The sequence below is a fragment of the Pan troglodytes genome, chromosome 17, assembly GCF_028858775.2.
Source record: "Pan troglodytes isolate AG18354 chromosome 17, NHGRI_mPanTro3-v2.0_pri, whole genome shotgun sequence".
Classification (NCBI taxonomy): domain Eukaryota; kingdom Metazoa; phylum Chordata; class Mammalia; order Primates; family Hominidae; genus Pan; species Pan troglodytes.
In genome coordinates, this window is record NC_072415.2 from 64,215,785 (window position 1) to 64,234,795 (window position 19,011).

Genomic DNA, 19,011 nt, shown 5'->3' on the forward strand with positions numbered 1-19,011 from the left:
ATGACTATGTGGAGGGATGGAGAGAGGGAAGGGGAAGAAAGTGGACAGGTGAGCAAAAAAGGAAGCCACTGAAAGTCCAGAGGACAGGAAAGGCAGTTCATATGAAGGCAGTGATCGTGGGGATGGAGGAGAGGTGGGGTGCAGTCAGTAGTTCTAATAGGATTGATGAGAAGTCAGAAGCAAGGGAAAGGGCAGCATTGTGCTCACTCCTGGGCTTCTGCCTTGCGTAACTGGAGAAGATGGCTTGCTTTTACCAGAGTGAGGGAATGGAAGAGGGTGGTAGGTTTGTGGGGACCAGGTGATGAAGTTTTGAACATGTCTTGTGGGTATATTGGGAACACCCTGGACTTATGGGATGGTCCCCAAGGGACACCATATAATGGCTTTCATACCTTGTTCTCCACCTGAGCAAAGTATATAAGCAAAAAAAAAAAAAATATATCAGTTTTATATGTGTATACATTGTGTTTTTGCTTTTACAAGCTGTTTAGAAAAGCACATATATCTTGGCTGGATTGGTTTGTAAAAAGAATATATGATCACCAAGGTGAAGTTACCCCAACCCTGATCACAAATGAAGAATCGTGGACTCGGGGGAGGAAGAGAAAAGCCCTTGGACATCCATTCTCACTAGTCATACTAGCTTTTAAAAAGAAATCACTATGATCCTCACCCCCACCCCAGTTGGGACAGTCTGATGGGGCGGGCAGGCACCCTCTACCAATTGGCCTCCCAGGGTCTACAAGTTTCCCTGCTCATCCACCAGCAGGACTGCTTCAAGGAAACTAATGGCCCTAGGGTCCAGGGATCAAAGTTGAGCGTAAATCAGGAATTCCAAGAAGTATTTATGTAGTTTGGCATAAAAGTCCAGGAAAAACAGCAGCCCAAACAGCAGCCCAAACCTAGCTAGTCATATTGCTTTGACTATTCCCCTCTTCTTCCCTGCCTTGGAAACTGGAGGTAGTGGTAATAAAATGTACAGGTGACACTCATGTGGAATTGGTCATACCCCTGACTGCATCATTTAGGTTCTAATTTTAAAAGAACTCAAGAGTTAAGAAATAAACACACCTTTTCTATAGAATGATTTTACTTTTGCTCTGTCTCTCAAAATTTGTTTTCATTTGCTTATAACCACTCCCTCCCTTCCTTGGTATCAGATTAAGTATGTTTTGATTTTAGAAATCGTTTAATAATGTAATGCTAGTTTTCATAATTAAATATCAATAAATTCAAGTGGTATGAAAGTTACACTCGCGAGTTTCAACAGAAAAAGAATGTTAATATTTTGGAGGCCAGGCCAGGTACAGGTAATGGTTTGTAAAGTATTACAAACCCTTTCATTAAGCAACTCTACCTAGAAGCTGCCTCTAACTGTAGCCAAGAGTCTGACCTGCACCTGATAACTCAGTAAGCTAGTGGATGTTAGAGAGTGCCAAACATTCTTTAAAAAACAATAAACATGGACGCCTTCTAGTAACACCTGAAGGGTCCTTGTGTATCTGACTCATGCCCAAGGGAAGAAAAAGCCTTATTCTTATAGAACTATCAAAAGTCCAAGTCACAGGCAAGGAAAAAAAAATTACACATGCTAGGTGATATTTAGCAGAAATTCTTAGAAATTCTGGTGAAAGCACAATTCTCACAATGTCCAGAGGCAATAGTTCATACTGCAAATATATGCGCTATCTTCCTCCACCTCCATGTCAAAGCTAAGGCCCAGGGATCAGAGTTGAATGTAAATCAGAGGAAGGCTAACGAGGGGTTTTTTATTGTGTGCTCTTCAACAGAAAGAATTCCAATCAGTCTGTGAATATAATCATTTATTTGTCTTTACAGTGATGATGGAAGAATGTACAGGTGTCCCCTTTCAATAAAGTATAAAAATATGTTTATATACAGTGAAGTCACAATAATCTTTAACTGGGAAATTTATTTAGAATTCCTGATCTGTTCTTATTAAAACTGTGGGGGAAACAAATGTTTTACGTAAGTGCTACATTTCCAGTAGATTGCACCTGGCATCAAAAGCTCAGCTTCATCTTAGGGTCCTGCTTGATATTACAAAAGACTAATTTTAAGTCCTAGGACTCAAAATAAACATGATTTTTTGAATAATAGATATATACATCAAAAATACATCTAAAAAGGCATTGGTTAGTGCTATTAAAAAGCTCTATGTGCTCGGGTACATTGTTTTTCTTACAGGCAAAAGCCAGTGGAAACATTTTTGTTCAATTTCTAGGAATTTTCTCTTGGGGAAAGTCGGTCGAAAGTTACCTGTAAAAAAAAAAAAAAAAAAAGAACAAACTTAAGTAATCCAGTGATTTATCAGGTGAGAGGTCAGCAATACTCAAAAAAGAATTAGAGATTGAATTCCACTTAAGAACCATGTTTTTACAGCCTTGATGAACATGTAGTTACAGCACTTCATAAATAAAAAGTGCTCAACATATCCCCTCATTGTTTCGTTTTATTTTGATGATAACCTTTACTATCCTGTTAATTTTCCAAAGAAATCATATGTATTCTTCTATATGTTTATGAAAATATTTTCTAACTACAATTAACTACATCAGCATAAAAAGAGAGTTCAAAGGGCATACAAATGAAAAAGCAGAACAGATACAGACCAATCCAAATATATTTTGAGAAAATGTAGAAAAATTTCTACTCAAGATACTTTATTTTACTTCACAATTTCTTTCACAAGAGCATTTACAGATGACACGTATGCATCGAGTCTTCCTATTGTTTAACCTGGGTGAAATGGCACTGTGCAACTGCAAATTGAACTATTTATGTATTTGATATCCTATCTCATGTATAGCTAAATATATTCACACCTTTGTTTTTACAGTCATCTTCTTCTTCTTCTTAAATTTTACTTAAGTAAAATTTAAGTAACACAGTAAATTGCGGCCTGTTATTTAACTAACCAAATAAATAAATGAATAAACATCCACCTTACTAATAAGCAGGATTAGAAAGAGCTGAGGCATGATGAGGCTGGCCGACCTGAAGGGACCTTGGTTATCTCTTATGAGCCCGTGAAGATGGCCACGTCTCACCCTTTGCCCAACTAAGTCCTACCTATACCACAGGTTATTATGGACAGCTGATTGAGTCATGTGGTCATGCTTTAGTTTATTAAAACTTTTAGATATATATGGGGTTATTTGAGTAAGGTAAATGTAATTTTCATAATTAAGAAGTACATCTAAATCTTCCGCAATCTATAAGTCTAATGGCTTGATCTAATAATGCCATTCTCAAGTTGGGAAGATTACATAAATAATTTGAATCTCTCCCTACCTAACATGCCAAAATAATGGCTACTTTTAAAGAACTGATTAAAATTCTAATCATTCAACATTAGTTTGTTATTACTATTATCCACATTTGTGCAAGGCAATGAGCAGTTGCCAAATTCTGTGTAAGTATAGTGCCAGTGCCTACAACACAGCCTCGCTCACATAAACAAGGGTATAGCCTGGATGTCAATCTGCAAAGTAATCTGTAAAGGAAGCAAAAGTCGGCCGGTAGCACATGCTGTAATCCCAGCACTTTGGGAGGCTGAGACGGGTGGATCACCTGAGGTCAGGAGTTCAAGAGTTGAAGACCAGCCTGCCCAACATGGCGAAAACAGTCTCTAGAAAAAATACAAAAAATTAGCTGGGCATGGTGTCAGGCACCTGTAATTCCAGCTACTTGGGAGGCTGAGGCAGGAGAATCGCTTGAACCCGGGAGGCAGAGGTTGCAGTGAGCTGAGATTGCACCCCTGTACTCCAGCCTGGATGACAGGAGCGAAACTCCATCTCAAAAATAATAATAAAAAAAAAGGAAACAGAAGTCTAGTAAAACCTCAATTAGGTGACCCTTGATTATCTGAAATGATTTCATGAGAAAAGTCTAGAAAAAAACCAAAAAGCCCTGACAGAAGAGAAGGGCTTTCTGAGAGTCTATTCCGAAGCAACAGTGCAGAATCTGGATCAGGTGAGATCCAGATCCCTCTGTGCTCCAGAGACGGTGTGGCTGCAGCCATGGACAGTAGAAACACACTTCAGACTTCCCTCTGAAAGACTTCCAGCATATTAAGTATACTCATCAAAGCCCATAAATACATCCTTGCCAGCTTGGAAAACAAAATCCAAGTATCAACACAGCATCTTCATGTCTTCAATAAGGGAAGAGAAAAGAGCTAAAACAGCACTGAACTGGATTGAAATGATTTTTTTTTTTTTTTTTTGAGACAGAGTCTCACTCTGTCACCGAGGCTGTAGTGCAGTGGCACGATCTCGGCTCACTGCAACCTCCGCCTCCCAGGTTCAAGCGATTCTCCTGCCTCAGCCTCTCAAGTAGTTGGGATTACAGGTGCCCGCCACCATGCCCAGCTAATTTTTGTATTTTTAGTAGAGACAGGGTTTCGTCATGTTGGCCAGGCTGGTCTCAAACTCCTGACCTCAGGACATCCACCCACCTCAGCCTCCCAAAGTGCTGGGATTATAGGCGTGAGCCACCACACCCAGCCTGAAATGATTCTGTATAGTCAGGAAACTGTGACCCAGAAGTGAGTGCTGCCATGGATGGACATGTAAATGTAAGACATTATATGTATTATTGGATTTTGGTCTTGCTGTGGCATGAAAGATAAAGGCACTCACGGACGGGGATAATTGTGTTAACAATTAAACTCACCCTCCCTGCAATCCCTACCCCTAGCCTATTCCCCTACCAAACAGAGTTCTCTCCCACCCAGCTCAAGTGATGGCTCAAGTGAAAACCCTGAGGCATCCTCGCCACTCTCTCACCCGCACTTCCAGGCAGTCACCTGGTCACGTGATTCTTTCTCCAGATATATCTCAGATCTACCCATCTCTTCTTCTCCCAACCCATTGGCATGTCAACATCCTCCTAAAGCCACCATCATCTCTTGCGAGACTACCGCAGCAACATCCCAACTGGTCTCCTTGCTTCCAAGCTTTCCCTACTCCAATCCTTGTATTCATGCAGCAGCCATAGGGCTCTTGTAAAGAAGCAAATCTGATCATGCTACTGACTCTTCAGTGATTCCTGCTAATTTTCATGATCAATCTCAAGTGGTCATCAATCTCCCTAACAACCCACAGGTCCTACGTGACTAGGTTCACCACCCACACATTCCCCCTACCCCTCCCCAGACATACTACATTCCAACCACGTGGATAATTTCTTCATTCCTTAAAGAAACCAAGTTTCTCCTTGCTGTTCCTTCTAATGGGAACACTTTTACCCAAACCTCTCCTGGCTCACTCCTATATATCTTTCAGGCTCAACATAAATGTCACTTTCTCAGAGAGGCTCTGTTGACCCTTGACAGCATATTAGCACCCCATCCCTCCCTCTGTTTTGGCTTCAAAGGAAACTAGTAAATAATTGGTTTTGGGGTGCCAAAAAGGAAGACATGGCCTGCTGAAACAAAGCAGGATGGAAGCCGGGAAGCAAGACGTCACAGAAAGCCTTAAGATCTGCACGTGCTCCTCTGAAGACAAGGTATGCCTATGGCACAGAGCCATGAGCCTGGAATGTGAGTTTGAGATAAGATCAAAATGTGCATTTTTGTTGCTGTTTTTTGAGTCAGAGTCTTACTCCATCCCAGGCTGGAGTGTAGTGGCACAATCTCGGCTCACTGCAACTTCTGCCTCCCGGGTTCAAGCAATTCTCGTGTCTCAGCCTCCCGAGTAGCTAGAATTACAAAATTACAGCTATTCTACCACGCCCAGCTAATTTTTATATTTTTAGTAGAGACAAGGTTTCACCATGTTGGCCAAGCTAGTCTCAAACTCCTGACCTCAAGTGATCCGCCTGCCTTGGCATGCCAAAGTGCTGAGATTACAGGCATGAGCCACCAAACCCAGCCTAAAAATGTGTATTTTTTAAGGTAAAGTATTTATTATACTTTTTAGTGTCTTTCTTGTTCTCCCTGCATCAAATCTGTGCTAGGGAGAATCTAAGAAAAAGAAAGAGATTTTGCCTGCTTTGCCACCATAATTTTAAAGAGGAAGCAATATGCCCTGGAGGCTACTGTGATGGAGATGACAGTCACCTTCTTCTTCTGGGGCCGTTCCTCCCTACCTGACAAAGTCCTTTTCTTCTGCTGCTGCTCTTCTCTAGTGAGCAGAGTAAGGTTTTCTAAGGAAAACCTTAGAGGCTTTCCACCTGGTCTTAATAAAGGAGACTAGATCCCTTGCAAGTGACTGCAGGGGTGTGAATGTCCTCCCAGTATGAGAACAAAAGAATGCAATAACTTATATGGTCCTTCAATCCAGAGAGAAGAAACAAACAACAGCACATGGAGAACCCGAGCAGAGGAGTAGCTTTTTCATTCACTGCTGAGGAAGCTAAAGGGAAAATAACAAGAAAATACAGCGACACCTTTTTTTTTTTTTTTTCTGAGATGGGGTTTCACTCTGTCACCCAGGTTGGAGAACAGTAAGCACAATTTTGGCTCACTGAAATTTCTGCCTCCCAGGCTCGAGTGATCCTCCCACCTCAGCCTCCTGAGTAGCTGGAACCACACACACACAACACCACACCCAGTTAATTTTTTGTATTTTGGGTAGAGATGGGGTTTTGCCATGTTGATCAAGCTGGTCTCTAACTACTGAGCTCAACTGATCGCCCGCCTCAGCCACCCAAGTGCTGGGATTACAGGCAGAAGCCACTATGTCCGGCCAAGAAAACACACCTTAAGTTCCAAGTCACTCTCTCTGGTGTCAGTTTACCTGATCATATTCTTAGGCTTCATCTCCACTGTCCATTTCAATATCCATCTCTTCTGTATCAGCAGCTCGCGACAAGATGTCTGCCATCAGTGCTTCTTCCAATTTCTTGCGTACTTGCTGTACTCGCTCTTCCTGTTTCCTTTTTAAAAACAGAATAAAAAGGCACTGAGAATTTGGCAAGTAATGACAATATGAATCTGCTACAGAAGTTCATCCTTACTTCAAAATAATTAAATTCCTAAGAAGAATAGACTTCCTTTTCAGATTTTTGCAGAGGTTGCTTCTACACACAAATCAAACCTCACCAATGAGCCTTGCCAAAAAGAGGAATGTTCACAGAGGCAGTTATCCCTCATCACACATGAAATTCTAGAAAGAGCAGATTGACGTCAGTGACCTTTTCTTCAACTTTGAAAATGTCAACTGTGTCAAGATTTGGGTTTATTCCTATAAGGACAATTAGAAATAACTTAGAAGCAGGAATAAAAGATGGAGGGAACATAAATAACGAAGGAAAAGTGACTTGTTCATAGAAGCACTGAGAAAGATGGAGGAAGCAGAGGCGTGATAAGCTGGGGTTTGATTGACATTCTGCGGCTAGGTTAGTTAGGAGAGAGCTCTCTCCTGGGTTCCCAGGTCTGCAGGCAACAGGTCAGCACGAAGGAGCCAAGACTACATGATCCTGCACACCGAGGACAGACACTGAAAAGCCTCTCTTCAAATAAGAAAGTGAGTTAGTTAAGAACATGCCATGAGTTTCTCTGTGTCTCGGTGATTACAAAGGAACCTCAAAAGTGAGGGTTAATAACTCCAAGTCATTAAAAAGGCTCTGAACCATTAGAGCACAGGAAGAAAGGCTATCAGTATACACTTACCTTTAAAAAGTAAAAAAAAAAAAAAAGAAAAAAAGAAAAGAAAGTAGATCCCCCAGAGGGTAAGAGATAAATTCCTAATATGTGTCTAGCAAACAAAGCTCGGTAAATAGAAATTGACATCCAGAACCAAGTAGAGAAGCAAAGGTTGAAGAAAGACAAGAGAAGAGAGAAGACTGGTAGGAAAAGATTCCAGTGGGAACAAGAACAGAAGGCAATGGCAGAGGAGGGAGGGTCAGCAGAACAGAAAAGGGGGCAAAGCTCTTGAGACCAGAAGAAAGGAGATAAGGAAAGATGCAGACAGGGAGATGAAGATGCAACAAGGAATATACAAAGGGTTCTACTGAAAAAAAAAAGTAATTTTCTCTACCAATAACCGAGGAAGACAGATTGCAGCAATTCCCAAACCTGGGACAGCAGAGAGGTAGAGGAGCAATGCTATAGAAGATTGCACTAAGGGTCCCTGAGTATTCACTCCATTGGGGCTCAACCAGCTGCCAAGTTATATTCAGTCTACTCAAGATCACACCCCTTTGACCAAATAAGACTATGTCCAAGGTAGTCAAGGTAACATATATGTACTGCTTCCCACAAAAACTTTGGATATCTTTATTAAACTCCAAAACACCACAGAGTTAAAAGGTATAGACTTCCACTTATTAAATGAATTTTCAAAAAGAGGGAAGCTGTCACTGGGTCAGTCTTAGCTCTATAGCCTCTGTCATATTAAAAGAAACTGGAATTTGACAGATTTTCATGTCATGGGGCAGGGTCAAGCAGAACACATTTATTTCTTATACAGTTAGTCTCACCTCTGGGTCAGTGACTCAAAGTTTATGACAAATGACATATTGGTTTCACTGGCAGTCTCTCACTAGTAAGAGTACAAGAATCTTCACAGCTGTCCTAGAGTAACCTCATTAGGAAGATGGAGAAAATGGAGCAAATGGCACCATATGCAGTAATTTGGATGGAGAATTTTATCTTAAACTCTAACATTTGCCATTGATTTTCTTCTATCTTGAGCATTACTTTCCACATTTGTGAAAGCTGAAATTTAATCATTTGCCCATTGCTGTAGGCAGAATTGTAAGATGGTCCCCAACAGTCCCTCTTCCCCAAAACCACCCTTACGTGCACTCTTTATATAATTCTCTCCTCTTAAGTGTGAGCAGAACTTGTGAATATGATGGGATATCTCTCCATGATTAGGTTACCAATCAACTGATTTTGAGTCAATCGAGAGAGATTATTGTAGTGGGCCTGACCTAATAGGACCCCTTAGTGGAGCTGGGATCTTCCTGACAGAAGCATAAAGGGGCACATGGAGGAGCCACAAGACAAGGAACTACAGGCAGCTTCCAGGAGCTAAGACAGCCACCATCCCATAGCCAAGAAGAGAACAGGGGCCTTAGCCCTAAAACACAAGGCATGAATTCTGCAACCACCATATGAGCTTGAAAGAGAACCCCAAGCTTCAGAAGGGAACACAGTCCGGTGACACTTTTAAGACCCAAACACAGAAGCCAGTCATACCAGGCCCAGACTTCTGACCCCACAGAACTTTAAGCTGATAAATGGGTATTGTTTTAAGCTGCAAAGTTTGTGAGAATTTGTTACAAAGTATTAAAAAACGAAAGTACTCATCAATGCAAACATTATAAAATACGCTAAAAATACTTGAGATATATCTTGTTGGGGTCTTCAGTTGGAGGTTTAATGTAGACAGACTATTGGATACCCAATTAGGTAAAGAGTAACAGTTCCATTTGCAGTAATTTATTTTGAACATGTACTAATTCAACAAGGAGTATTTTCTTCCTAATTTCTGTCATGACAATTAAATCAAATGAGCAATTTGTTGACAAATTTACCCAAAAAGGAAATCATCCAGAATTGGCTTTGAGATAGTTTCCTCAACTATCAAAAGAACTGGTGTTGAAGCCATCAACATTCCTGTGATATAACTCAGAGAACCTCCGTCAACACATATAAGGACCTGGCAGAATCCCTGCTGATTAATTCAGCATTCATTCCAAGATGGAAAAGAACTTGTCTCTGGAGTAATTTTCTTCCTCAAGGGTAAGAACAATCCAATGAGCAAGTTGATTCCTTTCATTGATTTTACATTTTGTTTTCTTAAAAAATAAGGTTTTTAAGAAACTTCATTCATATTCATATGCAATCAAGGCATATGAATACAACTTTGCACCACTTTTTATCTTTGCAAAATAATTACTTTAAGACCCAAGAAGGGCTTTCCCATTATAAACCTAGCTAGACTTACCCATTTAAAAACACTTTCATGTCAACTTTGTATGGATTTTTTAAAAAAATACAAATATAGGCTGGGCGTGGTGGCTCACACCTGTAACACCTGTATCCCAGCACTTTGGGGGGCCGAGGCAGGCGGATCATGACGTCAGGAGTTCAAGACCAGCCTGGCCAATATGGTGAAACCCTGTCTCTACTAAAAATAAAAAAATTAGCTGGGCATAGTGGCGCTCGCCTGTAGTCCCAGCTACTCGGGCGGCTGAGGCAGGAGAATTGCTTGAACCCGGGAGGCAGAGGTTGCAGTGAGCTGAGATTGTGCCACTCCACTCCAGCCTGGGCAACAGAGCAAAACTGTCTCAAAAAACAAACAAACAAAAGAACAAATATAAAACATTTTAAAATTATATGATTTGAAAGTGTCATCTGCTGATTTTGTCTAGGAATAATACTCAAATTAAACTGATTTACATTCAGGGGACAGAAATAGTGAAGTATACACAAGGTCATATTTTTAATATACTATAATATAATATAAATGCAATATAGTACAGTATCACTATAAAATAATGATATTGAGGTCATAAAACCCACATAAGAATTGCTCTGTGGTCTTACTAACTGGAATACTTTTGCTTTTCCTATGCAATGGTTTGCTTCTACTTTCTGGGTTCTACCAATCTCAGCTGGATGTTTTCCTTTTACCATTTGCTGCTGAAACCCTAACTTGTGAGTCAGCCTTAGAAAGAGTGAAAGATGTCAGTAGACATAGTTTGTGTCTTGTCTCATTCCTGGCTCTGTTTTATTGCTTTACCTGTGGCTTCTTGTTTCTTACTTGCTTCTCTTCTTGCTCTACCGTGTCACAAGTAAGTTTAAGAGCAGCATCACTATCATCTGATTTAAAGAGAGATTGGTTTCCAGACAAACCAGTGAAGGAGGCAATCAGAAAAGGCATAACTGAGTGAAAGGGGTTCTTTATTTTTATTTTTCTAAGACAGGATCTAGCTCTATCACCACGGCTGGAGGGCAGGGATGTGACGACAGCTCACTGGAGCCTCGACCTCCCATGCTCAAGCAGTCCTCCCACCTCAATCTCCCAAGTAGCTGGGACTACAGTTACATACTACCATGCCTCACTAATTGTTAAAAAATTTTTGTGGAGATGGGGTCTCACTGTATTGCCCAGGCTGGTCTCAAACTCCTGGGCTCAAGCGATCCTCACACCTCGGCCTCCCAAAGTGCTGGGATTATAGACATGAGCCACTGTGTCTGGCAGAAAGAGGTTCCTTAGAATAGAAAGTCAGAATCCCAAATTGCAAAAGACACTGTAAAAATGATGCTTAGGGAATATAACTGATCTGGTGCCTGTCCTTTGGACAGGACCATGATGATACCCCTGGCATGCAGCATTTATACCCCTTTCAAGCATGTATTTGTTATAATGGTCTTTTTTCACCTTCTATCAGTTTCTGAAAAACTCTGTTAAAAAAGAAAAGTATAACTTTCTAGGTGATATATCACTTACTAGATATGCCACTGAACCTAATGAACAGTATAAAATTTACCCAAATGTAAAAACCCAAGTTTATGAAGTCATGTTAAACTGCATTACCTGATGTCTTCATCTGTGACAATAAAAGCTTTGCAGAGGGGTTGAGATGTGTTAAGCCAAACAGCGGGGTTCTTTTCCACAGCAGCGGAGACTTGCCCTGTGATTGGCGCAGAGCTTGTGTGCAAAGCACTGGCAACAGCAGATAAAAGGGTCTCATCATTGCTACCTGGACCAACTCCTGCAATGAGAAACAAGTACTAGTTAAAGGAAATGTCTCAATGTGCTGAGCAAACTTTATGTGACATAAAACAACTGATATTTTTGTATTCATTTGGGATCATATATGTTAAACTGACATAAGACAAAGCAGCAGAAGATAATATATCTACTTAATAGATATGACACACTAAAGAATTCACACTAAGGAAATAGTAACAAAATAGCTGAGCATTTTTTCTTACTTTAAAAAACAAATCCTCATGCTTGCTGTAAGCTTATAGCTGAGCATTTTAATAATACTTTACCAGAACTTTAAAATGCATTTTCCAAGGTACTAAACTTTTAAAAAGTTGGCTTTATTTCCTCAAGCAATGTTAATTATTTTAATGAGGTAAGACTTTGTGAAGCGACTATACTCAAGCATCCCTTTTAATGTATTCCTAGAGTACTGGTATAGTTTCTCCTTGTAGCTTTTAACATTAATTTCCAGCAATATCTCAACAATTATCTTCTTTGTCTCAGGATTCAAAGAAAAAGCCAATGCAAGCAAGCTGTGTCTGTGGCTTTAACAGCTTTTTTCATAAACCTAACAAAATATCCAAAATCAGAGAATTAATAACTGCACACTTTGATTACTTGTAAGATACTGGTACCATGGTCACATTTAAATGCAATGCTTAAAGTCCTAAACCTGTTTAACTAGTTAAGGCCAACATTTCCAAGAACATAAAGGGATAAGGCAATAATCTAACCATGAATTATGAGGATTTTTGAGCAATCCACTATATATCAAGCTTTAGAAGCCAAAGTTTTAATACTTGAAAAATAACTCTTCTCTAGAACTTGGAGTTCTCATACAGCATGAAATGTAGACTAGTGACTGAGTTTTCCACCCCAGATCCCACTGGCTGCTGTTGCTGGACCAAAGTGCATCTGTTCCCACTGCTACTTAGAGCACCAGTTTGTGGAGGGAGGGGCAGAAGGAGAGCTGTTGGTTGTTCTTTTGGGAAGAGGATGAGAGACAGAGCAGGTGGTAGGGCCAGATGTTGCTATAAGCAGGAAGCTTTGAGAAATTCTGTTACTCATCCGCATCCAGTGCTAAAAGCAGCACATGGGTTAGCTTCTACGATGAACCTAACCTAAAGCCAAAATGTTTACAAAGAAAAAAATCTAAGATAATATACTACACTGCAGCATCCCTGCAACATACAAGTTTCTCATGTACCTTCTTCCTGGCTTTACTAAAACACAAGAGGTACGTCATCCAGCAAGGCATAGGACCTCCCAAAGCAAAGGCCTCCTGTCAGTCATTGCTGAATCCACAGCATCTAACAGAGTGCCTGGCATGCAGTAGGTACTTGATAAATGTCTGCTCAACTGAACTTAGATAATACCTTGAAGACCTTTGGGTAGTTCCATGGTTTTTATAATTTGTTCTGTTACATCTGATGCACTAAGTCCTTGTAGCCTCTTCTCCCAGAAAAGCTGTAAGGCAAAATATCACTGTTAATAGATACATTCTTGAAACAAGAAAGTAGCGCATCGATGCTGTTGAATAATGAAATTTAAATCATTTCAATAGTTTCCTATAATTTCCTCATTTTTTCCTTATAAAAAGCTAAATGATATTCCAAACATGAATTATTTCCACACATCATAATCCTCTCAGATGGCATTGCTCAAAAAAGGTTGTTTTACATAACCTATTCACTTGTTACAATACTATAGAAGGTTATATGCTGTATACTATGTATAGTTTCTTATAAGGTATCTTCCAAAGAAAATAATTTGAATTTTTTAAAGATTCACCTGGCATGAAATTTTAATGCTACGACTTATTAAGGAAAAGAAAACAAATTATATGATGTGTTATCCCCCTTTATCCAATATCATTAGAGAAAGAGCTACTCCAATATGGGATTTTTCCAGTACAATGAAGTTTAGCCCTTTAGCACACTTTAAAGGAGAAAAGACGATTTTCAATGAAAAGTTTTCTAAAATGTTTTAGATGCCTCCTTTATTTTTAAACTGGATGTCACATTCATGAGTGACTCTTTCCCTGCTGCACAGGGCCTGGGTCACCATGGTCACTTAGTAGCCCCAGGTCATCATTACGGGCATCAGTGAGTACACTGAGTCGCTCCTCGTGCCCTACGGGCTATGGAGCCTTTTGCTTATTCAAACACTAAATGGTCCAAGGCAATTATGGTTTTTATTTTATATCCTTTTCATATTTGATTCTCTCTCCTAGTTATTACTTTTCACTAATATCACTCATCCATTCAACATATCTTTATTGAGCTCCTACTAGGTGCTGTGCTCACCCTGCAGATGTGACAGTCAGTAAGAGAGACAATGTCACTGTCCTCATGCCTCATCTCTTTTCTAGTCTGTTTCACATTTACTGCAGCCAAAAAAAAAAAAAACAGATAAAGGAATTCTATAGGACTCTGTATAACTGTCTTTAATCCTGGATACCAGGGCCTGTCACATAGTTGGTACTGAAAAAATATTTGTGGGAATGACTGAAAATGGGAGCAACTGGACTCAGCGTGAGGATCTGGGGGACGCACAAACCCATACTGAAATCTCAGCTGCAACACTATCTCTAGATAGACGACCTTGGACAAGGTCTATAACCCATACTGAAATCTCAGCTGCAACACTCTCCATCTCTAGATAGACGACCTTGGACAAGGTCTATAACCCATGCTGAAATCTCAGCTGCAACACTCTCCATCTCTAGATAGACGACCTTGGACAAGGTCTATAACCCATGCTGAAATCTCAGCTGCAACACTCTCCATCTCTAGATAGACGACCTTGGACAAGGTCTATAACCTCTTCAGAATCTTCAATTTATTTCCTCTTCTATAAATGTGGCAACAATGGCTATCACAAAAGATTACTGTGGGAGTTAAATAAGGCAATATGTATAAAGTATCCGTTATATACTGGGCACAAGATTTATCGCATTTGCTTTTAGCAAACTGTGGCCACTCTGAGGGCTTTTGGGGCTTACATTCCGACTTCTGGATATATGTGAAGTATCAGATAATTGTCCTCCAGACAAATGAGAAGATAAAGTAGTGTAATTCTATTTATGTCAGAAGAGCAATATGCTGAATTTGTAATAAGCACAACGCTAGCACCAAGGAAGGCCTTTGGTATATGGTAACATTTCCTTACATCTCCCTGCTAATCACATTATCAGTAGAATATGTTGTCAATATAAGCAGGTCAACAATATGAGGATATAAATATATTAATCATCATGGATGAAAAGTAGTAAGGTGAAGGTAATAATTGATGAATGCAATAAATGTCCCAAGAAAACCTGCCCTGCCTGCTTTCTATTTGCTCTCTGGTGGAATAACATCATCTGTGTTTTGAATATCACAGCTATATAAAAAAAAAAAAAGGAAAACAAAACCCAGTTAAATTTCTAATGACAAAGCATCTAGGAGAATTAGTGAGGATAACATTAGTAAGTGCTTTTATAATTAAATATAATTAAACATTTATATATATGTGTATATATATATACAATTATAAAAGCACTTATTAATCTCATAGTCACTGATTTGTAAAAATAAATCAACACTACCACATAAAAGCATGGGAATTATGAACAGATACATTGTTTATATTTTACATCTAAAAGTTCCAATTCCAGATATTAAAAAATAATTTGTTTTATTCTATCATTTTTAATTCTCAACTTTCAAACTTCTATCAGTAACAAGGAAAACAATACAAAAAATTTATAAAGAAAAAATTAGTAAAAATAAATCCTGGACTGAAATACAAGTATATGGCTCTAGCTTATATCACATCCTGGTACCACCACATGTCATCTGATACCCCGCAACTACAGCTGAAGTTAGAATCTGATATGTGTGGATGCCCTCTTTATAAGAGAGGACATAAGAAACTAAGATTTTGCGTATGCTCTTTCAATAGTAAAAGCACCATTTCCAGAGTCCAGGAGCAAAAATAATAAAATTGTTATGCCATGAAAATGGAGATACATATATATATATTTTTTTTAGGTATGCATATTTGTGTGTGTGTGTATCTTCTCCCATCCACAACCCAGGGGAGAAATGGGGAGTGAAAAAGTTCAGAGAAGGAAAGGAAGCTAGTTTAAAAAAAGAAAACACTTAACTGGTCAAGGTCACTTCCTCTCCAACCTTTCCAACACTCACTCAAAGCTAAGAAGCTCAACTAATTTCACTGAAAACTGAAACAGTCCTCAGGAGGTAAATGTCTGTTTACATCTCAGTATGTTCCTAACTCACCTTTTCTGTACATCCATCTTCTCAGATCCCTGTTTTATTTGTTTGGGTGGAGGACGAGGGCAAGGATTCTTTGCATTTTAAAATGCATTTTAAAGGTACGTACAGTAGGCATTATGCTAAGTGAAAGAAGCCAGTCTTTCCCACTCTGTGTGATTCCACTCCTATGATACCCGGAAAAGGAAAACCTATAGGGAAGGTTGCCCCAGATTGGGATGGAGGGGAGTCTGACAACAAAGGCTCAGCACAAGCAACTTCTTTGGGGTGCTAGGACTGTACTTTCTGGTTTTTAATACACTGAGACTTTATCCAGCTTATATAATGACCATGTTCTTTTCTTTCCAAGCCTGTTCCTCAAGGAATGGCCCAATGTGCACTATCGCCCTTTCCCAAGTCTACTGCAACTTTATTAGCCCACCCCCTTTCTAGCCAACTTGCACTAAACGTACTCCAATAGTCAGTCAGCTCCTCTCACCAAATTCCATGATCTTTTCTCATTATCTTTGGCCACTATGGGCCTCAGTGCTTCAGAGGGAGCAGGGAAGGAAAAGGTCTTCCTTTGCCTAAGTTTAATATTTCCTGATGTACTCACTTAGGTGAGTAGGTTTTTCTTTGGCGATTCTGTTCACTTGGAGGTCTCCCCACTCTATTACTTTCTCAACCATTAGAAGTCCAAAGACAGTAATATTCAAAAGGTGAGTAATATTCAAAATATTCAAAATATATGTAAGGACTCCCCCTCTATGATGGCTACCTAGTCTCTGGCACTACAGTTCATAAGCACTACTGCTGTCATAAATCCTAAACTACTCACCGAAAATCTGATTTCCCCTGCCAAATCCAGTGGTTTTCTCAGCTTAATCTTGCTGCCTGGTGTGAGGCCAAATAACCAATAAATAGAATATGTATAAGGAACAGTGATTTAATATTTGGAGAAACTCCCAAAATGTGCTATCACTCTCAGTTATTACATCTCCCTCTAATCCTCACTAACCAGACGCTCTGAGTACATCTAATATCTTGTTCTCTTTGTTACCTTCCAGTATATTAGAACATTGGCTAGTTCCACATGCCTATCACCTTATAACACTAATGGTCTGGGCAATGTCCTATCCAGGAAACCAGCTGATTGAGGGAGAAACATGGGATGGAATTAAAAGTCACTTAAAGCCACAAAAGTGCCTAAAATTTAAGTGACAGTGCAGAGCATCTTTGGAGAAACCATCTTAGTAGTCACTGCAGTTCATCTCTACACATTTTCTCTGCACAGTTCTCCTAGTAAGGACATCAACGGAAGCACAGCTGCATGTACTTTACCCCACTTAGTGTCCCAAAGAACAAACATGAAGGTGTATTACAAAAACTGCTTCTTTAGTGAGGTCAATGATCAAATCTGTTTACTGAAAGTAAAATGAACCCACGATAGCATTTTCTTTTCATAATTGTTATATATTTAACTTAGACTTTGAGGGATTTTGTTCAACTTGCCTTATGAAGAATATCTAAAGAGGATGAGAAAGAAACAGGGATCACAAACAACTCCTCGCCACCATTCACAGACACCGATCCCTATTCTGATGCTCTGGGAACTGAGGCTGATAATGTTGATTATTATTTACCTTCATCACTCCGAGTTTATTAATATTACTCTAAGAGATTTGTACTCTTTAGTGAAGAACAAAAGAGATGGCTTACTAGGAAAAAGGAATTTGAGGATCAACAATATTCAACAAATACTCTTTGAATGCCCATGATATGCAATGTGTTTTTCTCGCACTGGGGATGCTTGGTAGGATAATCGGCAATCGCTGCCCTCCAGGAGGTGTTTGGTGGAAAACATGCAAAACTCTACAAGGCCGACCGCAATAATGAAGATCCAAAACTAACTTCAATTTGGGAAGACCCGGAAAGGCTTCTAGGAAAAGGTAGCCCTTGAAAATTGTGTAACAATTCTATAGGCATGTAGAAGAGAAAAGACTATTCCAACCCAAGAAATTGTATGGGCAAGGAAGTAACAGAGTGCAGGTCAGTGTTTCTAAAGATCTTATAAAGAACAATAACCAAGGTGGCTTATTTTAAAAATATATTCCAAGGCCTCATCCCCAGAGATTCTATTCAATAGATCTGGGATTAGAAAGCTAGTTTTATTTTTTTTTTTTACAAATACTTAAGGTGATTCTGATGCAGGTTCGAGGTATGAGAAAGACTGGTTTGGTTTGTGTTGAAAGAGTGGTAGTAGCCAGGTGTGGTGGCTCACACCTGTAATCCCAGCACTTTGGGAGGCCGAGGCGGGCAGATCATCTGAGGTCAGGAGTTCGAGACCAGCCTGACCAAGATGGTGAAACCCCATCTCTCCTAAAAATACAAAATTAGCTGGGCGTGGTGGCGCATGCCTGTAATGCTACTCAGGAAGCTGAGGCAGGAGAATCACTTGAACCCAGGAGGTGGAGGTTGCAGTGAGCTGGGATCGCACCATTGCACTCCAGCCTGGGTGACAGAGCAAAACTCCATCTCAAAAAAAAAAGCATGCATGTAGTGGGGGTGTAGTGACCACCAAGATCTCCAAGTATTATTCTTCACTATGCTGAAAGATTTTAAAAAATATTATTCCATCCTCTTCCTTGCAGACAACAAGAGGAAGACATTTGCCTTCCTATTATTTCATTGCAGGAGGAGATATGTTTATTTAAAAGCAGATAAGTTTATTTAAAAGTAGAGCTAATTGTTTAGGTTAAATGAAGAAAGGGCTTACCCAATGTTCTGTTTTACCCAGTGAAACTATGCCCAGTCATACTGTCTTGATGAAATAGGGGGAGGAAGAGGAGGAAAACTACCACTTAGCCATCAACACCTTTCCATAGGCCTGGCACTGTGCTAAGCACCTTCTGTACAGAAATTCAGTTAAACTTTCCTGCAGCATTTTGGAGAAGATATTACTCCCATTTACAGATAAAGAAACGGAAGCATGGGGAACTTAAATAACTTACACAATTAATCAGTGGTGCAGCTGGAATTAAAACTTAGGTCAGTGTGAT

At 39.7% G+C, this 19,011-nt stretch overlaps 1 protein-coding gene across 1 annotated transcript in view; it reads right to left on the reverse strand.

The window, feature by feature from the left end:
- Positions 1-1,806: 1,806 nt before the first annotated feature.
- Positions 1,807-19,011, reverse strand: part of MBD2 (methyl-CpG binding domain protein 2) — a 69,781-nt gene continuing 52,576 nt past the window's right edge. Inside the window, exons 4-7 of the mRNA XM_016933740.4 lie at positions 13,073-13,163; positions 11,520-11,697; positions 6,765-6,903; positions 1,807-2,280 (exon numbers count right to left, since the gene is read on the reverse strand). Coding sequence (XP_016789229.2) covers positions 6,777-6,903; positions 11,520-11,697; positions 13,073-13,163 — 396 coding nt within the window. The 3' untranslated portion in view covers positions 1,807-2,280; positions 6,765-6,776. The remainder of the gene's footprint in view (positions 2,281-6,764; positions 6,904-11,519; positions 11,698-13,072; positions 13,164-19,011) is intronic.